A 21,678-nucleotide genomic window follows, 5' to 3' on the forward strand; every position below is an offset into this window, starting at 1 on the left:
GCACATTAACAGATTAAAAGCTTATGTTGGACCTGGTGTAGTAGCTTGTTTTAGTCGGGAAGAGTTACCACCTGAGGATAATTGTAGTGAGGGACATGATGTTAATATCCCACTTCTCAGTTCCAGTTCCAATGGCAGGGAGATGCTATGTCATTTACAGGAGGAACAACGTGATGAGTTCCAGGTTCTGCTGGACAACCATACATCTCTGTTTGGGGAGGTTCCTACCCAGACCCACCTCATCACACACGACATTCAGCTCCTGGACAGCACCCCCATTCGACAACATCCGTACCGAGTGAATCCCGAAAAGAGGAAAATTATGCAAGCAGAAGTGGAATATCTGCTCCAGCATGATTTCATTCGGCCAAGTCAAAGTACTTGGAGCTCTCCGTGTTTGTTAGTGCCAAAACCAGATGGAACCTGGAGATTGTGCGTGGATTACAGGAAACTGAACAAGAACACTACAGTGGACGTTTTTCCTTTACCCTTGTTGGAAGAATGTATAGAGTCCATAGGTCATGCCGAATATGTAAGTAAGCTTGATTTGTCAAAAGGGTATTATCAAATTCCATTAACAGAGTATGCTAGAGAGGTTACTGCTTTTGTTACACCTGATGGTGCGTATGAATTTAATGTCATGCCATTCGGGTTGAGAAATGCACCTGCTACTTTTCAAAGACTTGTGAATTTCTTACTCAAGGATGTGCCAGATTGTAGGGCCTACCTTGATGACATTGTTTTGTACAGTAAGAATTGGGCCGATCATCTCTTAGGCCTTAAGAACTTGTTTACAGTGTTAGAAAACGCAAAGTTAACCATAAATATGAATAAGTGTAGTTGGGCAAAAGGTACGATAACTTATCTTGGCCACGAGGTGGGACAAGGTAAGATTATCCCCTTACAAGATAAGATTCAAGCCATTGTGGACTACCCAGTGTTGACCAATAAGAAAGGAGTCCAACGGTTTATTGGTATGTGTGCATACTATAGGCGTTATTGTAGGAATTTTTCAACAGTAGCTGCTCCTTTGACAAACTTGTTACGCAAGCAAGTAAAGTTTCAGTGGACACAAGATTGTCAGAATGCTTTTCAGAACCTAAAGGGCATATTGTCCACCTCACCTATTCTTGCTAGTCCCCAATTTGATAAACCATTTATATTACACATTGATGCGTCAGATGTTGGGATAGGTGCTGTGCTTATTCAAGTTGGTTTAGACCAGATTGAGCATCCTGTGTATTACTATTCCAGAAAATTTAATGCAGCTCAGAGAAATTATTCCGTGGTAGAAAAGGAGGCGTTGGGTCTTATATTGTCAATCAAGAAGTTTGAGATTTACTTATCAGGAAATAAAGTGTTAGTATTTACAGACCACAACCCCCTTATCTTTATAAATATGATGAAAGTCAAGAACCAACGAATTCTGCGCTGGTCATTGTTTTTGCAGGAATTTAATGTAGAAATCAAACATATTCCAGGCAGACAAAATGTTATTGCTGATGCTTTGTCAAGAAGTTTTGATGTACCATAAATGAAATGTTTCTTTTTACCTAACATTTTTACTTCTGAAAAAATGCCATTGATCTTCAATCCATTGCATTTTTTTTCTTGGAGGTGGAAGTGTTACGTACCCTTATAAGATACGTAAGTGAATATATTAATATGTACATTTATAATTGTATGTAAATTACAAGCATGTATATTATTATACTTATGTTCTATACAAATGCACATTCATGTTACAGTGTTGGCGTTAGGCCCAGCGTATCGTGGGAATGATTGTTTATTTCTTTGTGTGATCAGTTTTCCCACGGGAACTAATGATTTATATGTGATCATCAGTGGGTAACAGAGTGAAATAATAATTGAGTGAACTGTATCTGGCAAATTGTCGTGGGATCGTCCGTTGCTGGGGTGTGCATGCCATTATGCTATTCTGTATGCATATTTTAATTACTATGTAAAGAAACACGTACTTTTGTTGTCTATATCAATATGTACTAATTATTCATTAAGTTAGTTTAAGATTACTCTTGTCACAATGTAGTGCTCCATTGTTGAAATATTAATAATTGTAACTTTGGCAATTTATTCGCGGGGCAAGGCAATGTGTTTTTTGACTCTCATATTGGAGTTTAGTAGCTGAGCAGAAACCGGGGAGATAACACTTGTTGGAGTTAAGTCATTCTTTTATTTTAGCCATATAATTATTCTTAGTATTGATTTAATGTCTGGAAGTTACAGTGATATTTTTAATGTGATATATTGTGACCATATAATCATCTGTTTTGCCTTTGAGATTTATTTAATATAATATTATATATGTATCTTAGTCTTTATTCTTCAGTCCTTTGAAGATTCTATTTTATGCTCAGTACCTGTCAAGGGGTTATACTGGTGATTCGCTATTGAGAACAGCAGTTGTGTCGTATCCCTAGACTTATTAAAGTTGGCTGCTGTAGGATCACGAGCCTTAACGTACGATAGGTAACACCCCTCACCTTCACACCAACATGGTAACAAGAGAATACTAACCCATTTCGCACTATGAGTTCCCTTGGCCATATGTTCGAGTAATGACACGTGTGAGACTACATCCAGGCTCAACAGGTTCCAGTATCTACACGTGGGGGCTTATGGAACTTCCAGCTGGATGTTCAAAGGACCTCCACCTCCCCCTTCCCCCAACCCCTCCACTTGGGCTGGACGGTAGAGCGATGGTCTCGCTTCATGCAGGTCGGCGTTCAATCCTCGACCGTTCCCAAGTGGTTGGGCACCATTCCTTTCCCCCATCCCATCCCAAATCCTTATCCTGACCTCTTCCAAGTGCTATATAATAGTAACGGCTAAGCGCATTCCCACACAGTTACAGCCCCACTCCTGTGCTAGGTAAGTCCACTACGGGCTCGCCATAGCCCGTGCTACTTGGAACTTTTTGTTCCTAGTAGCTGAATCTAAAACAACAACGGCGCATTTCCTTGCTTTGCACACTGCACACAGAGGCACCTCTGGCTCACTGTTGACAGTTGCCATGCGTCTACAATGCTGATAGCGCATGATAACACTTGATAACCGGGTATATATGCGCGTCAGTTTCCTACACTCATAGACGTTAAATATAGGTAGAGAAGGATCGTAAATCACTCCTCACTATACTTTTATTAATTCACTGGACAATCTATCGCAAACACGTAAACATTATACTTTATACAAGAAAGTCACCAACCACGAATCGAAAACCTCACTATTGGACAGAAATAAATGACAAAAAAACACAAGAATTTATATTTGTATTCATTATTTACAAAAACAATTAGCTACGATCAAATTTATCAAACACTATGAACATTCTACAAATAATTAAAAAGATAAACGATAACTATATTGTCCATATTTTTATATATCATGTGGTACAAAATATAAACACACCGTCTTTTATTTGTAAGGTATAAAGCATTGATAAAATTAGGGAACCCCCCCTCCCCAATTTGGGAGTTATGTAAATGTGTATACAATAGAGCGGTGTTACAATTGTAGTAATTGTAAAATATAGTAATTGTTATGTAGTCAAAACAAGGAAGAGGGAGGATATACACAATGTTATTGGGCGGGTCCTTCCCGCCACCCCCTCTGGAGGTCTCACCATAAACGGGTGTAACCGCCTCCAGTACCGGTCTCCCGTCTCAAGGTCGCGCCATACTTTTTGTTTTAGCCTTGAATGAATGGTGAATGAAAGGCGGCCGTTCATTCACCTTCCATGGTGAATGAAAGGCTGCCGTTCATTCACCTACCATGGTGAATGAAAGACCCGTTCATTCACCTTCCATGGTGAATGAAAGACGGCCGTTCATTCACCTTCCATGGTGAATGAAAGACGGCCGTTCATTCACCTTCCATGGTGAATGAAAGACGGCCGTTCATTCACCTTCCATGGTGAATGAAAGACGGCCGTTCATTCACCTTCCATGGACGGCCATGATGATGATGGTTATCTGGCCAACTTTGTTATGCGGTTAAATTTACCTGGCTAAACTTGTTACCTGACCAAACTTGTTATCTGACCAAATTTGTTATCTGACCAAACTTGTTACCTGGCCAAAATTGTTATCTGACCAAACTTGTTACCTGACCAAACTTGTTATCTGACCAAATTTGTTATCTGACCAAACTTGTTACCTGGCCAAAATTGTTATCTGACCAAACTTGTTACCTGGCCAAATTTGTTATCTGACCAAACTTGTTATCTGGCCAAATTTGTTATCTGGCCAAACTTGTTACCTGGCCAAAATTGTTATCTGGCCAAACTTGGTCTCTTTTTTAGCAACCAAACTTGTTTCCGTATTATCCAGCCAAACTTATTATCTGGCTAAACTTAGCCAGCAAAACTCTTTTATCCGGCTAAACTTATAATCTTAAGTTATTTACGCCAAAATGCTGTGCTAGTTATTTGGCGGCTAATTAACTTCAACGGTTGTGTTAGCGTGTTTTCCCGCGCTAAGAAGTTACTAGGTCAATGATCTCACACACCACCTGACAAGGGGCCTGACAGCTGAGTGGACAGCACTTCGGATTCGTAATCCTGAGGTTCCGGGTTCGATTCCCAGTATAGGCGGAAACAAATGGGCAGAGTTTCTTTCCCCCTTGATGCAACTGTTCACCTAGCAGTAAATAGGTACCTGGGAGTTAGACAGCTGCTACGGGCTGCTTCCTGGGGGTGTGCAACAAAAAGGAGGCCTGGTCGAGGACCGGGCCGCGGGGACGCTAAGCCCCGAAATCATCTCAAGATAACCTCACTACTGAATGCCAAGTTCTTCAGATTCGCCGGCATGAGGTACCTAGAGTGTTGCAATCAATTACTTTACTCAACTTTCGTGTTCTTGAGGAAATCCTCATAATGCACCTAAAATTTGCCAGTGTAGGCTACTGATCACATGGCCCGGAATGACTAACCATCCTGTGTGATGGGGATTTTTAGCATCACACAGCTAGTTCTTAACACACTCTGTACCGCCCTTTATATAATAGAGGGCAGCTGCACAAATGCAGATGTACCTTACTGTGTTAATACCAACAAATAAAGTCAGTTATTTTACTCCTGGTCGTTCACAGCGATTCATGTTATGCTGTATACCATGTGGAAGCGGCGACGTTTGGCGCCAAAACAGACAAAAATGTCCTAACGGGGTAAAAGTCTTTATGTTTAGTTAATTGTTCCGTGGAATATCGCGTGACAGGAGTCGGGAGGACTTCCATTATTATTGATCAGGGCGTGACGCTGGGTCCTGACACCTGCCTAACTGGCTCAGTTCCTGCACATGCAGGAACTGCATGTACAAATATTATGGTATAGATGGCAGCTGTGTTGTCAAAAATACATCCATATTATCACATAATTCAGCGTGATTAGTAATTCAAATATTGTGCAACATGTTATGAAGTTCAATGCTTCCTACATGACACCCTATAAGACTGCAACCTCTCTTCTAAAAATTATATAGTGCCTATAACTGCTATTTCTATATGCTTTCCACCTCAGATTTCACTCTTCCTGTCCATATATACTTCTTCAGTATGCATTTTGCCAGAACTTCTGACGTTTTAAAATTAACACAAAGAGCTCAAGTATTTCACGTTTAATTTTCTTTTGTGGTTATACGTTTTAACATTAATATCACGTGTTAATTTTTTCGTGTTTCACACACACATATATTATATATATATATATATATATATATATATATATATATATATATATATATATATATATATATATATATATATATATATATATATATCCATTATTATTGATCAGGGTAAAGACATTAAAAAAGTATATTTGAAAATCTACAGTATTTAGGATCCACTTTGATATAACAAACTAGTACCCAGATTATTTATACAATATTATAGTTTCGTATTTTAACTTTGAGACTTTGGCAAGAATAGATGACATGAATTATGTAAAATAAATACGAACGCTCATCCATTCTTCTCAAAATTGGAATGACCATATATAAATAATATAATTTGAACAATTTGGACATAAGATGCTACTACAATAATGAAATGTGAATATGGCCAAACAACAGTCTTGATATACGAAATCATACAAGTTTGTGTGTGGAATCAAACTGGAGGCAGAATGGTGTAGTGTTCATTGTCACAAGAACCCACCCACCCTCGGGTTCCCCGATTAATATATAACATGCCCATCTTGCTCCCCCTCACTCTTGATTTGTTACCCCCTCCCTTCCCCCTCTCCAACACACACACACACACACACACACACACACACACACACACACACACACACACAAACACACACAGTTAACAAGTGGAATGCATTAGGCAGTGATGTGGTGGAGGCTGACTCCGTACAGTTTCAAATGTAGATATGATAGAGCCCAGTAGGCTCAGGAATCTGTATATCAGTTGATTGACGGTTAAAAGGCGGGACCAAAGAGCCAAAGCTCAACCCCCGCAAGCACAGTTAGGTGAGTACAACTAGGTTAGTACACACACACACACACAGACTAAAGAGCCAGAGCTCAATCCCCGCAAGCACAACTAGGTAAGTACACACACACATTACCAAACAAATCCTCAATGGTTGCAAGAAGCGACAGAAAATTCTACCTAAATATCCCCCCCTCCACAGCAGAAAAATAAATGGCACAGATGGCAACCAGCTCAATTCTCCCTCCAATAGACTTATCTAGATACTGCTCTCTCCTCTAGTCCTGTCTCCCAACACCAGATGTCTCTCCACACCCCTATCCCTTCCATCCCACGCCTCCCTTCCCCACACCACAACCCCTCTCCTATCCCAGACAGGCTCCTACGAGCGAGGCACGAGTTTATTATTATTATTATTATTTTCTACCACAGACGTGGCCACACATTTACAATGCTAACTAGCATATATACATTTTCTTCTGTCCTCCATGAACAGGGTGAAAGATTTGTCAAACATGCAGTTCAGAGATTTATTGAACAACCACAGAAGGTGATCGTAGTGGTTTTAAAATGTTGAGCCACGAGTGAGAGAGCACCGGGTTCATACGTAGCTGCAGGTGTGGGCGTAGCAGGAGGCTTCAGCCTCCAACATTGCAGTCATCATTCTAAATCCAGACCGGAACTGTTTACCTGGCGTCCACGCTCACTCTTACTGCCATCCTGAGCGGTCTGAGAGTCACACCTTCCTCCTATCTTACTGTACTCCATAACCACGCCAACATTATATATAGCAATACACTACAACTTTTGTAACTTGTACACTAATTCAAGTAACTAAAAACTGAAAATTGATTGGGAACGGCCAGTAATTCGACCCCAGATATAAATTTACTAAGCTAAACGAAGATTGGGGATTAGCGTATTCTGTGTCTCTGGAGCCATTCTCCCACCACACACACAAGATAGTTATAAGGTGCATGATAAATGAGCTACACTAACAATCATGAAATACTCCGTGTAATGTGTAGAACTTCAGAAGAAACCTTACATATATATCCCTCATTCTGGAATAAAATAAATGTATGTGAAGAGTCTGAAGGATTAAGAAAATGTTAAATATTTTCAAATGCAAAGTGACTGTATTTACAGTGAAACTTAACCAGCCATCTTACTGTCAGGGCAAGATAAAGACTGCTAAGGAAAGAGCACACTTGAAAAAATATGTTAGTTAGTAGTAGTAATAGTTGATTGATTGACAGTTGAGAGGCGGGCCGAAAGAGCAGAGTTCAACCCCCGCAAGCACAACTAGGTGAGTACAGGGAACACCAGGCAAACTGTGCAACAAAAAACACAGAATACGAAGCTGGAGCACAAGCAGCGCTACCAACACGTTTTAACATCGTGGAAGACCCCAAGCAGCGTTACCAACACGTAGAACACACCAAGATGGAGCTCAAATGAGTCAAAGAAATATAAGATACAGGTACCCTGTACGGGCGGCCAACGGGTAATATTCACTGAAAGAAGTTGTGGAAGCCACCTCCATCCAAAATTTAATGTCGAATTCGACAAGGAATTTGAACATTGGGATAGTTCAATTAAAACGCAACAGGTACAACAAAGCTAGTAGGCGGGGCATCAAGAGCTAGACCTCAACCCCCGTAGTCACTAATAGGCAAGTACAAGACACCTTGCGCCACTATATGACGTCACCGCCCCAACGGCCCACAGAGTCAGGCTGTTGCCATCACTCGCCTCTTCAATTAATTTATACTCATATATTTTCTTATGTATAGCCCCATAGTGCTTCTAGTATAGCCTGTAATAAACAACTTTCAAAATCTACGCGCAATTAACGATATTCTATAGTCTCGCATTGATTGAAATTGAAATAAGTTTATTGAGGTAAAATACACACAAAGGGATGAGGTACCTCAAGCTATTCTCACCCCGTTCAGTACATCGTGTTAATACATACATATACACACATCACAAACAATAAACATATTACCGAACATTCTGAGAGATAAACATATACATTTCCTCAGTCTGGCATAGTCCCGTAGTCTCGCCCGTCGAACTTCACAGTTGTCAAGAACGTTTATGACGCCACTTGCGGACATCAGTGGATGCTGGCCAGGAATTGGTTGGGTGAGTGTGCCGACAGCCTCATCCTTGGCCAAGAGACTCTCTATGCCTATCTGGGGTCTTTCCCTTCTTTCCCCCTCTCCAGAACGATGTGTTAAATTGCTTTAAAATCTGCTAGTAGGTTTTGTATGACCCAATAACAAGCAGGAGTTTCTTCTATTATCATATACAAAAATCCCGGGAGGGACAGAAATGGCTGGGCGTGTTTCCTATCACCTAATGCACCTGTTCACCTAGCAGTAAATAGGTACCCAGAAGTTAGCTTCTAGTGGGGTGGGAGGGTCAACAATTCGACCCTGGGGGGGAGGGGGGAGGGACCTCAATATAAGCCTAACATGTACTATAAACTTTCCTTATTAAGACTACTTTAATAGCTCGGTCGATAAAGCTTTGGCCTCACACACGTGGGGTCCATAGTTCGAGTCTCATAGAGCCCAGGTGAATGTAACCTAACATGTACTGTATGTATAAACTGGCTGCCTGTCCCAGACACAATGAATTATATGTTATTCACAATGACAATCTGTGCTTAGGGTTCTACCTAAAATCATCTAAGTCCTCTAATTACCAAACACTAATCTGCTATTAGAACAATAACAAACTCTGGTCCTAGAGAGCTGTGGTAGATATAAGACAACTGCTTCATCTGGCTGTGGTAGATGTAAGACAACTGTTACATCTGGCTGTGGTAGATGTAAGACAACTGTTACATCTGGCTGTGGTAGATGTAAGACAACTGTTACATCTGGCTGTGGTAAATGTAAGACAACTGTTACATCTGGCTGTGGTAGATATAAGACAACTGCTTCATCTGGCTGTGGTAGATGTAAGATAACTGTTACATCTGGCTGTGGTAGATGTAAGACACTGCTACATCTGGCTGTGGTAGATGTAAGACAACTGCTACATCTGGCTGTGGTAGATGTAAGACAACTGCTACATCTGGCTGTGGTAGATGTAATGAAGGTTTGAGCTCCGAAGCTCTACGAGGTTTCCAAACTAGTAAAATCTTTAATAAATACAAATTAAACTATATACTGCTATGATTGAGGAGAGATGTACAGGTTTCGTAAGAGAACACAAATGCTTGGGTTTTAAGTGGTATATGTAAGACAAATGTTCATTTTCCATCAGATTTAAGAGAAACAATGACAGTGTTATATAGAGAAGTTTGTCCATCATTAGTGATACGTGTATATGCACTAATATGAGATCAATATGTAACGTGTGATACAGATTGTATATGTGTTTAGGGAGACTAAATATGTAATGACAATAATTACGATGAAATAAATTGTCTGATACGAATATTTTAATGATAAATAAGATAGTAACTTATCAGCTATTCTATACTTAGACTTAATAAACGCACTTAACATGGTCATATAAGTGTGACAGTTAAATGTGAATTGTTTAAATAACTAATCGAAATATGAAAATAATTAAATGAAAACTAATATTAGTTATTTTAGAAAGTTGAAGGCAATAAGAGGTACGCACCTTGTATATTTACCGGGTTACTGGAGACAATGGAACTAGAGTATATTGGCCCCAAGCCCTCGCTTGAATGTGTACGCAGTTTACAGACCTGAGTTCAGTTCCTGAGACCAGTGTTTTCTCACGGGCTTATGTTCAATATGGTGAATCCCCGAGAGCAGATTCGTTCCCAAGACTGAACCAGAAAATGTCGGAAGATGAATAAGGTTGTAGACACACCACAACACAACCACACTAGGCAACCCTCCGACACAACACTGTTCATGCTTCAGGCTTTCCCCGACAAAATACCCCTTACCTCCCAACCCAACCCCCCCTTTCACCTCACTACACTTATCAACCAGCGTGTATGAAGTGCCCTGGCTTTCACTATACTTCTCACCCTCCTACTTCTAATGCCAGCTCTTTCTCCACCCAGTTCTAATGCCTGCTCTTTCTCCACCAGTTCTAATGCCCGCCCTTTCTCCACCCAGTTCTAATGCCTGCTCTTTCTCCACCAGTTCTAATGCCCGCCCTTTCTCCACCTAGTTCTAATGCCTGCTCTTTCTCCACCAGTTCTAATGCCCGCCCTTTCTCCACCAGTTCTAATGCCCGCCCTTTCTCCACCTAGTTCTAATGCCCGCCCTTTCTCCACCAGTTCTAATGCCCGCCCTTTCTCCACCTAGTTCTAATGCCCGCCCTTTCTCCACCAGTTCTAATGCCCGCCCTTTCTCCACCAGTTCTAATGCCCGCCCTTTCTCCACCAGTTCTAATGCCCGCCCTTTCTCCACCAGTTCTAATGCCCGCCCTTTCTCCACCTAGTTCTAATGCCCGCCCTTTCTCCACCAGTTCTAATGCCCGCCCTTTCTCCACCTAGTTCTAATGCCCGCCCTTTCTCCACCAGTTCTAATGCCCGCCCTTTCTCCACCAGTTCTAATGCCCGCCCTTTCTCCACCAGTTCTAATGCCCGCCCTTTCTCCACCAGTTCTAATGCCCGCCCTTTCTCCACCAGTTCTAATGCCAGCCATTTCTCCTACTTCTAATACCCTCTACTTCTCCCTCTCTCCAGAAATACCCGTAGCACTGTGAGATCCATTCTCTCTCTCTCAACGTTGCATTATCCTACTGCCGAGTGCCAGCAATTTGAACGGCACTCCAGAGCCTGGCCCTCATGACGTCAGAGGCCTAGGAGGCTCTGTGATTGGTGGCTGCAACATGGCTCACTAAACCGTTAGAATTTAAATCGTCGACACTAATACCAGCCCCTTCCACTTTTTTTTTTTACCCACTTCAGCTCCTTCCTTGGTAGTCTAGTTGGTGTCGTTCTCAACTCATAATCACTACTAGTAAATAAATGACACATATGAGATTAATGAATAAACTGTGTAGTGTGAAGACTAATAATAATAAGCAGCAGCTCTCCTATGATCCTGTAATATCCCCATATCTAAATATTTTATATATTAGCAAAAACTCTATCATCAATGTATAATAATTTATGTAAATACATAGCTATTGTAATGATATTTATTTTATCTTGCTGAAATTATAATTATAAGGTGTGCAGGTTAGATGAAATGGTTAATGTAAAAATCTGGGCCGAGGTGTGATTGATATAAAGTTCCAACGGTAGTGTGGTGAATCTTGGTCATGTTACGCAACTGGGACGCCCAGCAAATATTTTCGTGGCGACATGTGGCAAGAGACGGGGGAGGGCGGCCTCAAGGTCACACACCGCCAGTGTTGTCACGTCTGCGGTCATGTTTGGGTGCTGCTCTTCCCATCCTACCCCCCATTGTCAACCTTCCTTACCTAAATTCAACAATTGTCTTACCAAAACAAAAACTGATAAAATTATTTGAGCATTATTCTCTGCAATTCATCCAAGTAATCACGCATCAAATTCTGTAGAAATTCAAAAAACTTCAGAGCAATTTCATGATAGGTGGATGTATGATGATGCCCAGTAAATTCGCTCTTTGGGAAAAAAATTGTTATTGCTACAGACGGGTGATTTTTAAAACTATAACAATATGCAGTAAAGTGAAATAAGAGGGGCGGAGTTGACAGCGGTGACCGGATGTGGCGGCAGACAGTGTTCTTCCACACCGGTGGATGGTGGAGGGGTAGGGGTTGTACCTGTACAAACTTATCGTGTTACTATTTTGTACACAATTTATAGAAATTGTTTGAAAAATTATTTTAGTTATATTTCTAGTGAGTAAAATTCTGTTAGATCTATCGTTGTAAACGGGTCAGTTCCTGCCTCTTTCTCCATTAACTGGTATTTCACAAGGTTAATTGTGCTCTGTCGCCTACTCTTGGCTTATTATTCATCAATGATCTTCACAGCACATCTCATGTTATCCATTCTCATGTTACCTCACTACAATTAAAGATTTTCACATACACGTCAGACGGTAAAACACTCCTTTACGCCAGGAACTGTTTGGGTGACAGTGTGGACAGTTTCATCCTTGGCTAAAGGGACCACGATTATTTTAACAGATTTCTTATCCTTGGCATTTGGGAAAAGGAAACCAATTTGATGTCAACTACTTGGACTGGCGACGGTCTCGCTTCTCCCAATTAGTTAAGACATCTCGCTTCTTGCAGGTTGGCGTTCAATCCCCGACCGTCCAGGTTATCTTGAGATGATTTCGGGGCTTTTAGTGTCCCCGCGGCCCGGTCCTCGACCAGCCCTCCACCCCCCGGCAAGCAGTCCGTGACAGCTGACTAACACCCAGGTACCTATTTTACTGCTAGGTAACAGGGGCATAGTGTGAAAGAAACTCTGCCCATTGTTTCTCACCGGCGCCCGGGATCGAACCCGGGACCACTGGATCAGAAGTCCAGCGTGCTGTCCGCTCGGCCGACCGGCTCCCTGGAGGTGGTTGGGCACCATTCCTTTCCCCCGTCCTATATATTCCAGCTCCTTGTCCCCATATCCTTTCAAAGTGCTATGTAGTTGTAATGGCTTAGCGCTGTCTCTTGATAATTACTTTACCTTAACTCCCTTTGAGACTAAAAGTTCTAAAATTTCGTTCCAATAAATCACTTTTTGTTCTCAAATACATTAAAGGATCTAGAACATTGTTACTGGTTCGTGCCAATAATCTCCGACCCTGGGTGCCTGGGGAAAATGTGCGCTTAAGTCATAAATTTCAGCCATGTTATTGTGACTTATTGTCTAGGTGGGTGACCCAAGAGCGGCCAGTTTCCAGTTCCAGCGCCTAAATGTCGTGATTCAGAGAGAAAATGCCTGCTGTACCGTCAGCACGCACCCCACCTCAGCAAAGCTAGATGATGTTTTCAAACAGTAATTGCTACATGTGTCTTTCTGCGAATTGTAACACAATGTAATAAAATAAATTAAATATTCAACAAGTGTTCAGGAAAATATGCAAGGCCTTTTCTGAATACCTTTTATTCTCTTCTCCAAAGCTATGGGTCCCCACAATTGCACCAGAATTGGTACCCCTTATATATATTATATACCCTACACTGTGTGTACTATAGCTACATTATATTCTAGCATCTGGCAGAGCTTCAAGAATGCTGATGCGAGTGAGCATGAGGTAAGCATAGCCAGCAGTCCATCAGGGACTAAGAGCTAAGAGTGCCTCATATCATTTATCTCACCGGTTCTCCACTAAGGGCTCTAAGTGCCACTAATAAAATGCAATATAACTAATATATATAATATGACTGTAAGACCACGAAGGAAGAAGTGAAACAGGAATTTCCTTAAGTACTGTACTTTCATATTTAATAATACATCTTCAGAAGGATGAAGATCTATTATTAAAATAGATGAATATGCATTATTAAATACGAAAGTACTTAAGGAAACTCCTATTTCAATTCTACCTTCGTGGTCTGACACTGTCATATTTTTTCATCACGTGTTAATTTTCGTGATTTACACACACACACATTATATATATATATATATATATATATATATATATATATATATATATATATATATCCCTTCCTTTTTTTTAAATCGCGATGTAGAGAGAGAGAAGTACGGTCAGGGTCAGGTGATAGTTCTTCCTGGGTCTCATCTCTCACATTTGCTGTTACCTTGACCCAGGACGCAAGTACACAGCCTCTCACCCACACCACTACTGACACGTGAACTGTGCTCCTCGCCACCATAACACAAGGTCCGTCTGCAGTCTTGGCTAGGCTATTATGAAGTCTTTCCTGTTATTTTACTGACACCTCTACAAATGAAAAAGGTCTTCCTGATGTCTCTGACTCATTTGCGTCTCTTGTTTCTATGACCCCTTGTTCTGCTGTTTGTAGCTTTGAACAATGCTGCTTTGTCTATTTGTCAATTTGTGTGTAATTAGCTACGTGTAATTACCCAAGTGTAGTTACAGGATGAGAGCCAAGATCGTGGTGTCCCGTCTTCGCAGTACTCTTTGTCGTATAACGCTTTGAAACTACTAACGGTTTTGGCCTCCACCACCTACTCACTTGACTTGTTCCAACCGTCTACCATTCTGTTTGCAAAAGAAAACTTTATACTATTTTTTCGGCACCTTTGTTTCCTTAACTTGAATCTGCGTCCTCTTGTTCGCGCGCGTATGTGTGTGTGTGTGTGTGTTTGCCAGAACTATTGATGTCTGCATGGCACACATCAGCTGCCTCACTGCAAGGCTATTGTGTTGTCATGGACTGTTTTTATTTGTACTTGCTATTTTACCTGTTATTATTGATTTTGTGCTATTTTATTTTCCATGGGCTGTTTTACCTGCTAGTTTATTGGTTATGGGTTATTGCTAAGCCATTATAGAGCTTTTATGGACAAGTTTCCATAAAATCATGCCTCACTGCACAGCCCAACCCTATGGGTTAAGGTTAGGGGAGGGGGGGGGGGAGGAGCTGATGAGGTCAGCAAGGTGAGCTGCCTCCCCTGCACTCCGCCTTCCTTGGCACCCTTCCTCAAGGTCATTCATTGATTTACACACACGATTACTGACACATTTGTACACACGATTATTGAAACATATTTGCATATTTTGCAATTGTATAGCTCATATGACAAGTACTGTTTTTCTTTTCTAACACCTTTTAACTCTTTAATAATGTCAACAACACAGCGGACGCCAACCTACCCTCCTAAAATTATAGTACTTTTATAAACTCTTTGCTCGAAAGTATCAATATGCTGTGATGGACCAGCAGATAGTAGAATTTTGTTTCTACTTTTTGTTTGTGTTTGAATATTCCTAGGCCTAATACAGCACATATATGTACTATATGATACCCAAGATAGCGTGTATTAGCCCTAGGATTGCGAAAAAGAGGTTAGATTATTTCTTGCATTTGTTGATAAAAATGTTCCTGCTTTGTCCAAATTCGGTAATACAAAACTCAACTTTCTGGTCGTCCATCACGACATATTGGTACTTTCCACCAAATAGTTATTATAAGTAACTATATTTATTAAGTTTGGGAGCATGGGCTGGCGGATACGGACCTCCGAGCTTGGGAAGAGCTCCCTGGGTGCTGTGTTCACATGACGCAATATTCCTCCACCAGCTTGCCTGGTTTATTTTCTTTTGTGTTTCTCTTTGGCTGCCCTTCGTCCAATCGTCTCATTGCTTCTGGATGTATTTTGTCCCATGTTTCAGGATGCTTCTCTATTATATATATATATTTCTTCCTTAGACTTGTTCATTTTCAGGTCTTACACCAGGTACTTTACGCTCGAATGTTTGTTCTACACTCCCTCGCCTACAGACGACTCCCCGAAAAGGCGCGCGCGCGCGCACACACACACACACACACACGATGACTGGACACCAGGAGCATAGCTCTCATCCTGTAACTACACTTTGATAATTATTTAGGTAATACGATTAAGTCGACTCAGTCGATTAAGGCAGCGTTTGGGATCCTCTCGGACGTAGGTTCGAACCCTTGTCACGGTTCTTGTGGATTTGTTTACTTAGGTAATCACACACACACACATCTTTCAAGAACAATAATAATAGAAATAATAATATACATGTCAAACACAAATGTAAATATATTTAAACTAATACAATATTTATTAAAAAAAACTTCACAAATTGCAATTAACAGAAGGCCAACATAGTTCTACAGCAAGACTACATACACACAACCGGTACCTGGCAAACACAACCCGACATGCAACGCAAGCACGGGCTACTTACTCTTCTGTTGTATATGGTAATGTGCCATATCTCTTTCCACTCCGAGTTTCCATGTAGTTTGCGTCTTCTCTAGAAATTCAAATAAGAAAAGGACACGACATATTAAGAACGTGCATTTACATATATATGCCACCGAGTTTGGAAGAGTGTTGTCGTAGTGATAGAAAGAACGTGTCTTTACTGAACTATATCCAGTACACCGTGCCTCACTGAATTTTATATTTTATGTATTGCCGATGTCGATGTAGAAAATCATCTTTTATTACAACAATAATAATAATATTGTACTGTCAATAACACAATTAAATAACATTAATTTTAAGAGCCATGCACGCTCGAGTATTAACGACTTGTATAAGTTAGCCTACTATTTTTCACTGCTTAAGTGCACATGATCGCTATTTACTTTTACGCCTCAATACTTGGGTCGCTCCGGTAGCAACACAACCGTTAAGTGGTGACCACATCGCCACGTACAGAATAGGGAATGCAATTAATAATTATATAACGAGGTGATGATGTAAGCAGATTCTGTATATCAACGTTTCATACAAAATTCCGGCTTCCCTTTACTTCAGTCACTACAAGGAATACAATATACACCTGTCTCTACCTCAGTCACTCCACTACAAGGGATTCAATGTACTTTGGAGATATTGTCAACTACTGATCCATTTGGATGAATGGAAGTATGAAGTATTTGAATTCAGTTAAAACCTGTGAACATTTTATTAGATTTATCTTGCCAATCTGCCAAGTTCCATAATATTCATCCTAATTTATCTGTTCCCTAAACACTTCACAGTTAATTAGTTTTACCTATTACGGGAAACATCTAGGTAAGGCAACTTATTATAATTCTCCATTTCAGATGTGAAATGATTCTACTTGTAACATTTTAGTCTCACTCTTAAACATTCAAGTCAAACTTCCGAGGAGAAATTGTCTATACATTATGAACATAATGATACAAATTCGCTAAGTAGTAGATCATTAAATGCAAAGCTTCAATGTGTTCCATGAACAGATTGACCAAAACAGATATACAGGAAGAACCCATATCCATACAGGATTTATATCTGTAAATTAGCCTTGGGTTCAATTCCTGGTATGGGCGAGACATTTGGACACGTTTCCTTACACATGATATCTTTATTTACCTAGCCGTAAATAGGTACCTGGGAGTTGTGGGTTGCATCCTGTGGAGGGCTAGTCGGTGGCTAGGGGGAGACCTCGAGAACACAACACTCTTCCTGTCACCGTCAGTAGTAAACCAATACGCAACACAATTCTACGAGATCGGCAAAATCATTAACATAAACAGGTAACGGGTCATTTATGATAAGCTAATAATATACATGTCAAACATGTTTCCTATCATGCTTCCAGTCAATAAAAACAATTGTTATCTAAAATAATTTGCTTTCCATTGACCTATTAACGTGTTCTAGTGATTGGTTTAGTAGAACTATGCATGTATTTCATATTATTTCAATTATGATTGTTTCAATTGGCAGAAAACTAGAATGGCAACATATCTCTCCTCTGTGTCTTTTTGGCTAATCTGTTCTCGGGGTATGAAGTTTGCTATTAATGCCCAGCTACTTGATTGTGTAAAATGGTATCAATATGTTGTCAAGATATTGGTAATAGCTCGACGGAGGCCTGTTTCGAAACTAATAATACAGAAAGCAGCATTAATTTCACACCTGAAAGAGAATAATGGAACGTTTTACGTGTACTGGTCAGAGACCGGGCCGCGGAGACGTTGATCCCTGGAATCAAAGCAAGGTAAGGTACCGTATACTGTATATTGTATGCCTTGGTTATGACTACTGTGGATTGGTGAGAGTTTCCGGGGTAATGAGATAAGAGTCTCAGCATAAGAATAGCCTTATCAATCTTAATCTGAAAAACTGTTTTAGCCAAACATAAAACATTTCTGGTCATCTCATTATCTTTAGTGAATTTAATTAAGTGTAATGTTATGGAAAGTATAGTCAGAGAATCTGTTTACATTTTCCTGTGTAACAAAAAAATTACACTGCAAGTTTCTTTGAATTAGACAAACAATTTATTTAACTATTGTTGGCAATAATTAGCTGCTTTAGCGACAATTAATCTTACTTTCTTCATACCTTGTTTATTATGGATTACTCTGTTTTAGATATACTGTTACTGGAATAATATCCAACTGCTTAGAATTCGATTAAATTGTCACGCAGCCTATTTAAAATGTTAGCCAAGAAGCACTGCGTTCCTTGTTACAACTCGTGAGTGTTGTCATTATGTACGGTGAACTGGATATAACCCTTGTCAACAGTTAGTTCTTTTTAACACGTCTTGGGATAATCAGAGTTTACATGCTTCCATGACTATTGTGTCCGGTTTATGTCACAATATATCCCAAGGCAAACTAGTACACTGATCCAGGACTCTGGACGAGCGGAGAAACTATTGGCAAGTATCTCTAGACAGACATTAGAGCAACAGGTGTCAAGATGCAAGGGTGCAGAAAGAGACACTACAGACTCATCACTAAATGAATATATTAAAAATCTAATTGAAGGGAGCTGAAACTTTCAACCCTAGGGAAAGTTTAATATAAGATGCATTTCTATACATATTAAAACTAGTGTGCAAATAAAAGTACAATAAAATAAACTTGAGCATAGTATCTATTCACCTAATATATTATAAACTATATTCTAGTCTATATACCACAGTCAGTATACTGGAGTAAAATGCCTCATCTCACTCAAACACTAAACACACATTAGCAACGGAAAGAAATGATGTTTGCGTCCGTCCCCCGCCATTATCTCTGCTTAAACTTGATAAATGTTTAGAACGGACACATTTCATTTTTACCGTCGCTAATGTGTGTGTTGGGTTGCTTCTGTCGCGTGACTGACCTGCGCCCATCACGTAATATACATATTGAAACCCGGAATGACCATTACAATCCCAATACCAGAATCGCTAGCGTCAATACAGGTGAATGGATGTTGTGGAAGCGGCCCAGAGATCTTGAAATATGTTTGGTATTAAGTCTGATCTGATAATATTAGTCATTACTGCTATTTACTATGTTTACTTTGGGAAGACTAATGACCAGCGAGGCTGTGCAGCCCACCAAGAGATCCAAGGTTAGCCTAGGTCTTAAGGTTCTAGGCCAATGGATTGTCAGGATAATTAAGGCAACCTATCCTCCAAAAATAACAGATTGTTTATTCAGTGACTATAGGTACTATAGTCACTGTGGGTGAAATTAGCAAATATGGATTGTTGCACCCCAAAAAGTCACTTAAGGTCATGTCATGTGTGCAATCTGAAAGTCACCGGAGATTATGTTATACATGCACACTCACCAGAAAGGTCATGTCATATGTGCACTCTACTCAAGGTCACTACAAATAGAAACGTTTATTTTTTCAGTGGTCGACCTTTCATTTCATTCAGTTTTGTTAAGTGACGGAAATTATACAAACTTAATGTTTTTAATTTTGAAGTACACAGTAATATTAATTTTTTCCTTAGGCCTTTGTAATCTACAATGTAAATGATATTTATAGTACAGATCATAATTAAACGGGCCATTGATCTGTGGCAGAATTAAAGTCACGTTAGTGGCTGCCGAGAAACAGACGTATTTTATAGTGGTGCCTAACTTTACCTTAGTAAACCTGAGATTATCCACCAAACGGCGAGATTATCCACCAGACGGCATCCGTGGCTGATGGAGTGACGGCGACTTCGTGTATGGACTAAATAACATTCATTGCTTTAAAAGTCAAGCTCCAAGATATTTATAGGGTCAGCAAGCGAGGCGAGCCGCTGCAGCGATGACATCAGTGCAGGTGTGGCCGTGCGTGGTCATGATCAAACATGCACCAAAACAAATATTTGGTCTTACCGAGCCACAGGTTTTCCTCTTATAAAAGTCTTTTTATACGGAAGCAATGTGTGTGAACAATACTGTTTAGATACGAGTGTACGTTTACTCACCTCACTGTGCTGCAGGGTAGACCATCAGCTCTTGGGTCCTGCCTTTCAACCTTTAAACAACTGTAATAATTCTGACACCTCTTTGAGTTCTGTCATACGAACTCTTGAACCAGATGTTCCACTATATTATCTTTCTATATTCCTCATCACCTTACATGGTATGTAAGGGACACCAGCCTAGGCTATAGCTGGACAGAGATTCCTGTCTCCCATCTTGTTTAGACCTAACGTGGCCTGACAGCTGAATGGACAGCACTAGGGATTCGTAGTCCTAAGGTTCCGGGTTCGATCCCCGGTGGAGGCGGAAATAAGTGGGCAGAGTTTCTTTCACCCTGATGTCCCTGTTACCTAGCAGTAAATAGGTACCTGGGAGTTAGACAGCTGCTACGGGCTGCTTCCTGTTTGTGTAACAAAAAAAAAAGGCCTAGTCGATGACCGGATCGCGGGGACCCTAAGCCCCCGAAATCACCTCAAGATAACCTCAAGATAAGAAGGGTACCAGAGTATCAAATTTAATTGGCCCTTCACTGGTTATCTTTCAGTTAGTTATCTGGTAATTGCCGTTTCTTGTGACTTGCTATATACCCTTGCAAGTGGCTAGTAAAAAGCTTCAGCTCTTTTACTGTCTTTTCACAATGAGAGTTTCTCTGGTTCCATGGTCATTGTCGTGTCTGATTCTAGTAACTTTTCCATCCCGAATCTCCATGGATATTTAGATACAAACACCCATAGAGATTCTCTGGATGGAAGCAACGGCTGAGCAGGGTCTCCGTATGGTAAGTCCTCTCTGTCTGAGGTAAGACAGAGACTTACCATTTGGTATATCATCGCCGAGACATATAAAAGATAGATAGAGAAGAAGTAAAGAAAATCAGGGAGACAAAATGAGTAAGTGCATCAAGGAAACCAGAAAGAAACACAAACAGGGCAAGCAGTACACAGTACAGGTAACAGAAAAATAAGATATCAGAGAGCAGATATCAGTACAAAAGAATAATAGTCAAACCAACCTATTGAGGTATCCGTGTATAGGTGAATGGATACCTATGCATGATATGAGGAAGTCTTAGTTAGGAAGGAAACTGAGTGGTAATTTAAAACGACACTGCAACAAAAGTTAAGGACCAACCAAAGCTGTTGTACAGCCATATAAGGAGAGAAAGAACAGTAAGCGGCCACGTAATAAAGTTAAAGAGACAAGGGGGAAGTCTCAAGGAAAAAAAACAAGGCGTATGAGGAACTCAACAAAAGATTTCTGGTCTTTACAAAGGCACCAACATGAAGACCAGAGTGATGAAAGGCCAGATGAAAGACTGGATGATGTAGCAGGCACTGTGGAAGAGGTTAAAAAATACCTGAAGGAACTAGATACAAAAAAGTCAAATGGGCTGAA

The 21,678-nt window shown here is 40.4% G+C and overlaps 1 protein-coding gene across 8 annotated transcripts in view; it reads right to left on the reverse strand.

The window, feature by feature from the left end:
- Positions 1-21,678, reverse strand: part of LOC123763584 (uncharacterized) — a 114,589-nt gene that overhangs the window by 89,479 nt on the left and 3,432 nt on the right. For 5 of the 8 annotated variants that reach the window (XM_045750753.2, XM_069304557.1, XM_045750754.2 and 2 more), the window contains exon 3: positions 16,278-16,346. The exons of 2 other annotated variants lie outside the window; for them this stretch is intronic. In XM_045750753.2, coding sequence (XP_045606709.2) covers positions 16,278-16,346 — 69 coding nt within the window. Of the gene's footprint in view, positions 1-10,107; positions 10,249-16,277; positions 16,347-21,678 lie in introns of those variants that run through there. One more of the 8 variants, XM_045750759.2, reaches the window with a different exon arrangement.

This window comes from Procambarus clarkii, chromosome 52, assembly GCF_040958095.1.
Source record: "Procambarus clarkii isolate CNS0578487 chromosome 52, FALCON_Pclarkii_2.0, whole genome shotgun sequence".
Lineage (NCBI taxonomy): Eukaryota > Metazoa > Arthropoda > Malacostraca > Decapoda > Cambaridae > Procambarus > Procambarus clarkii.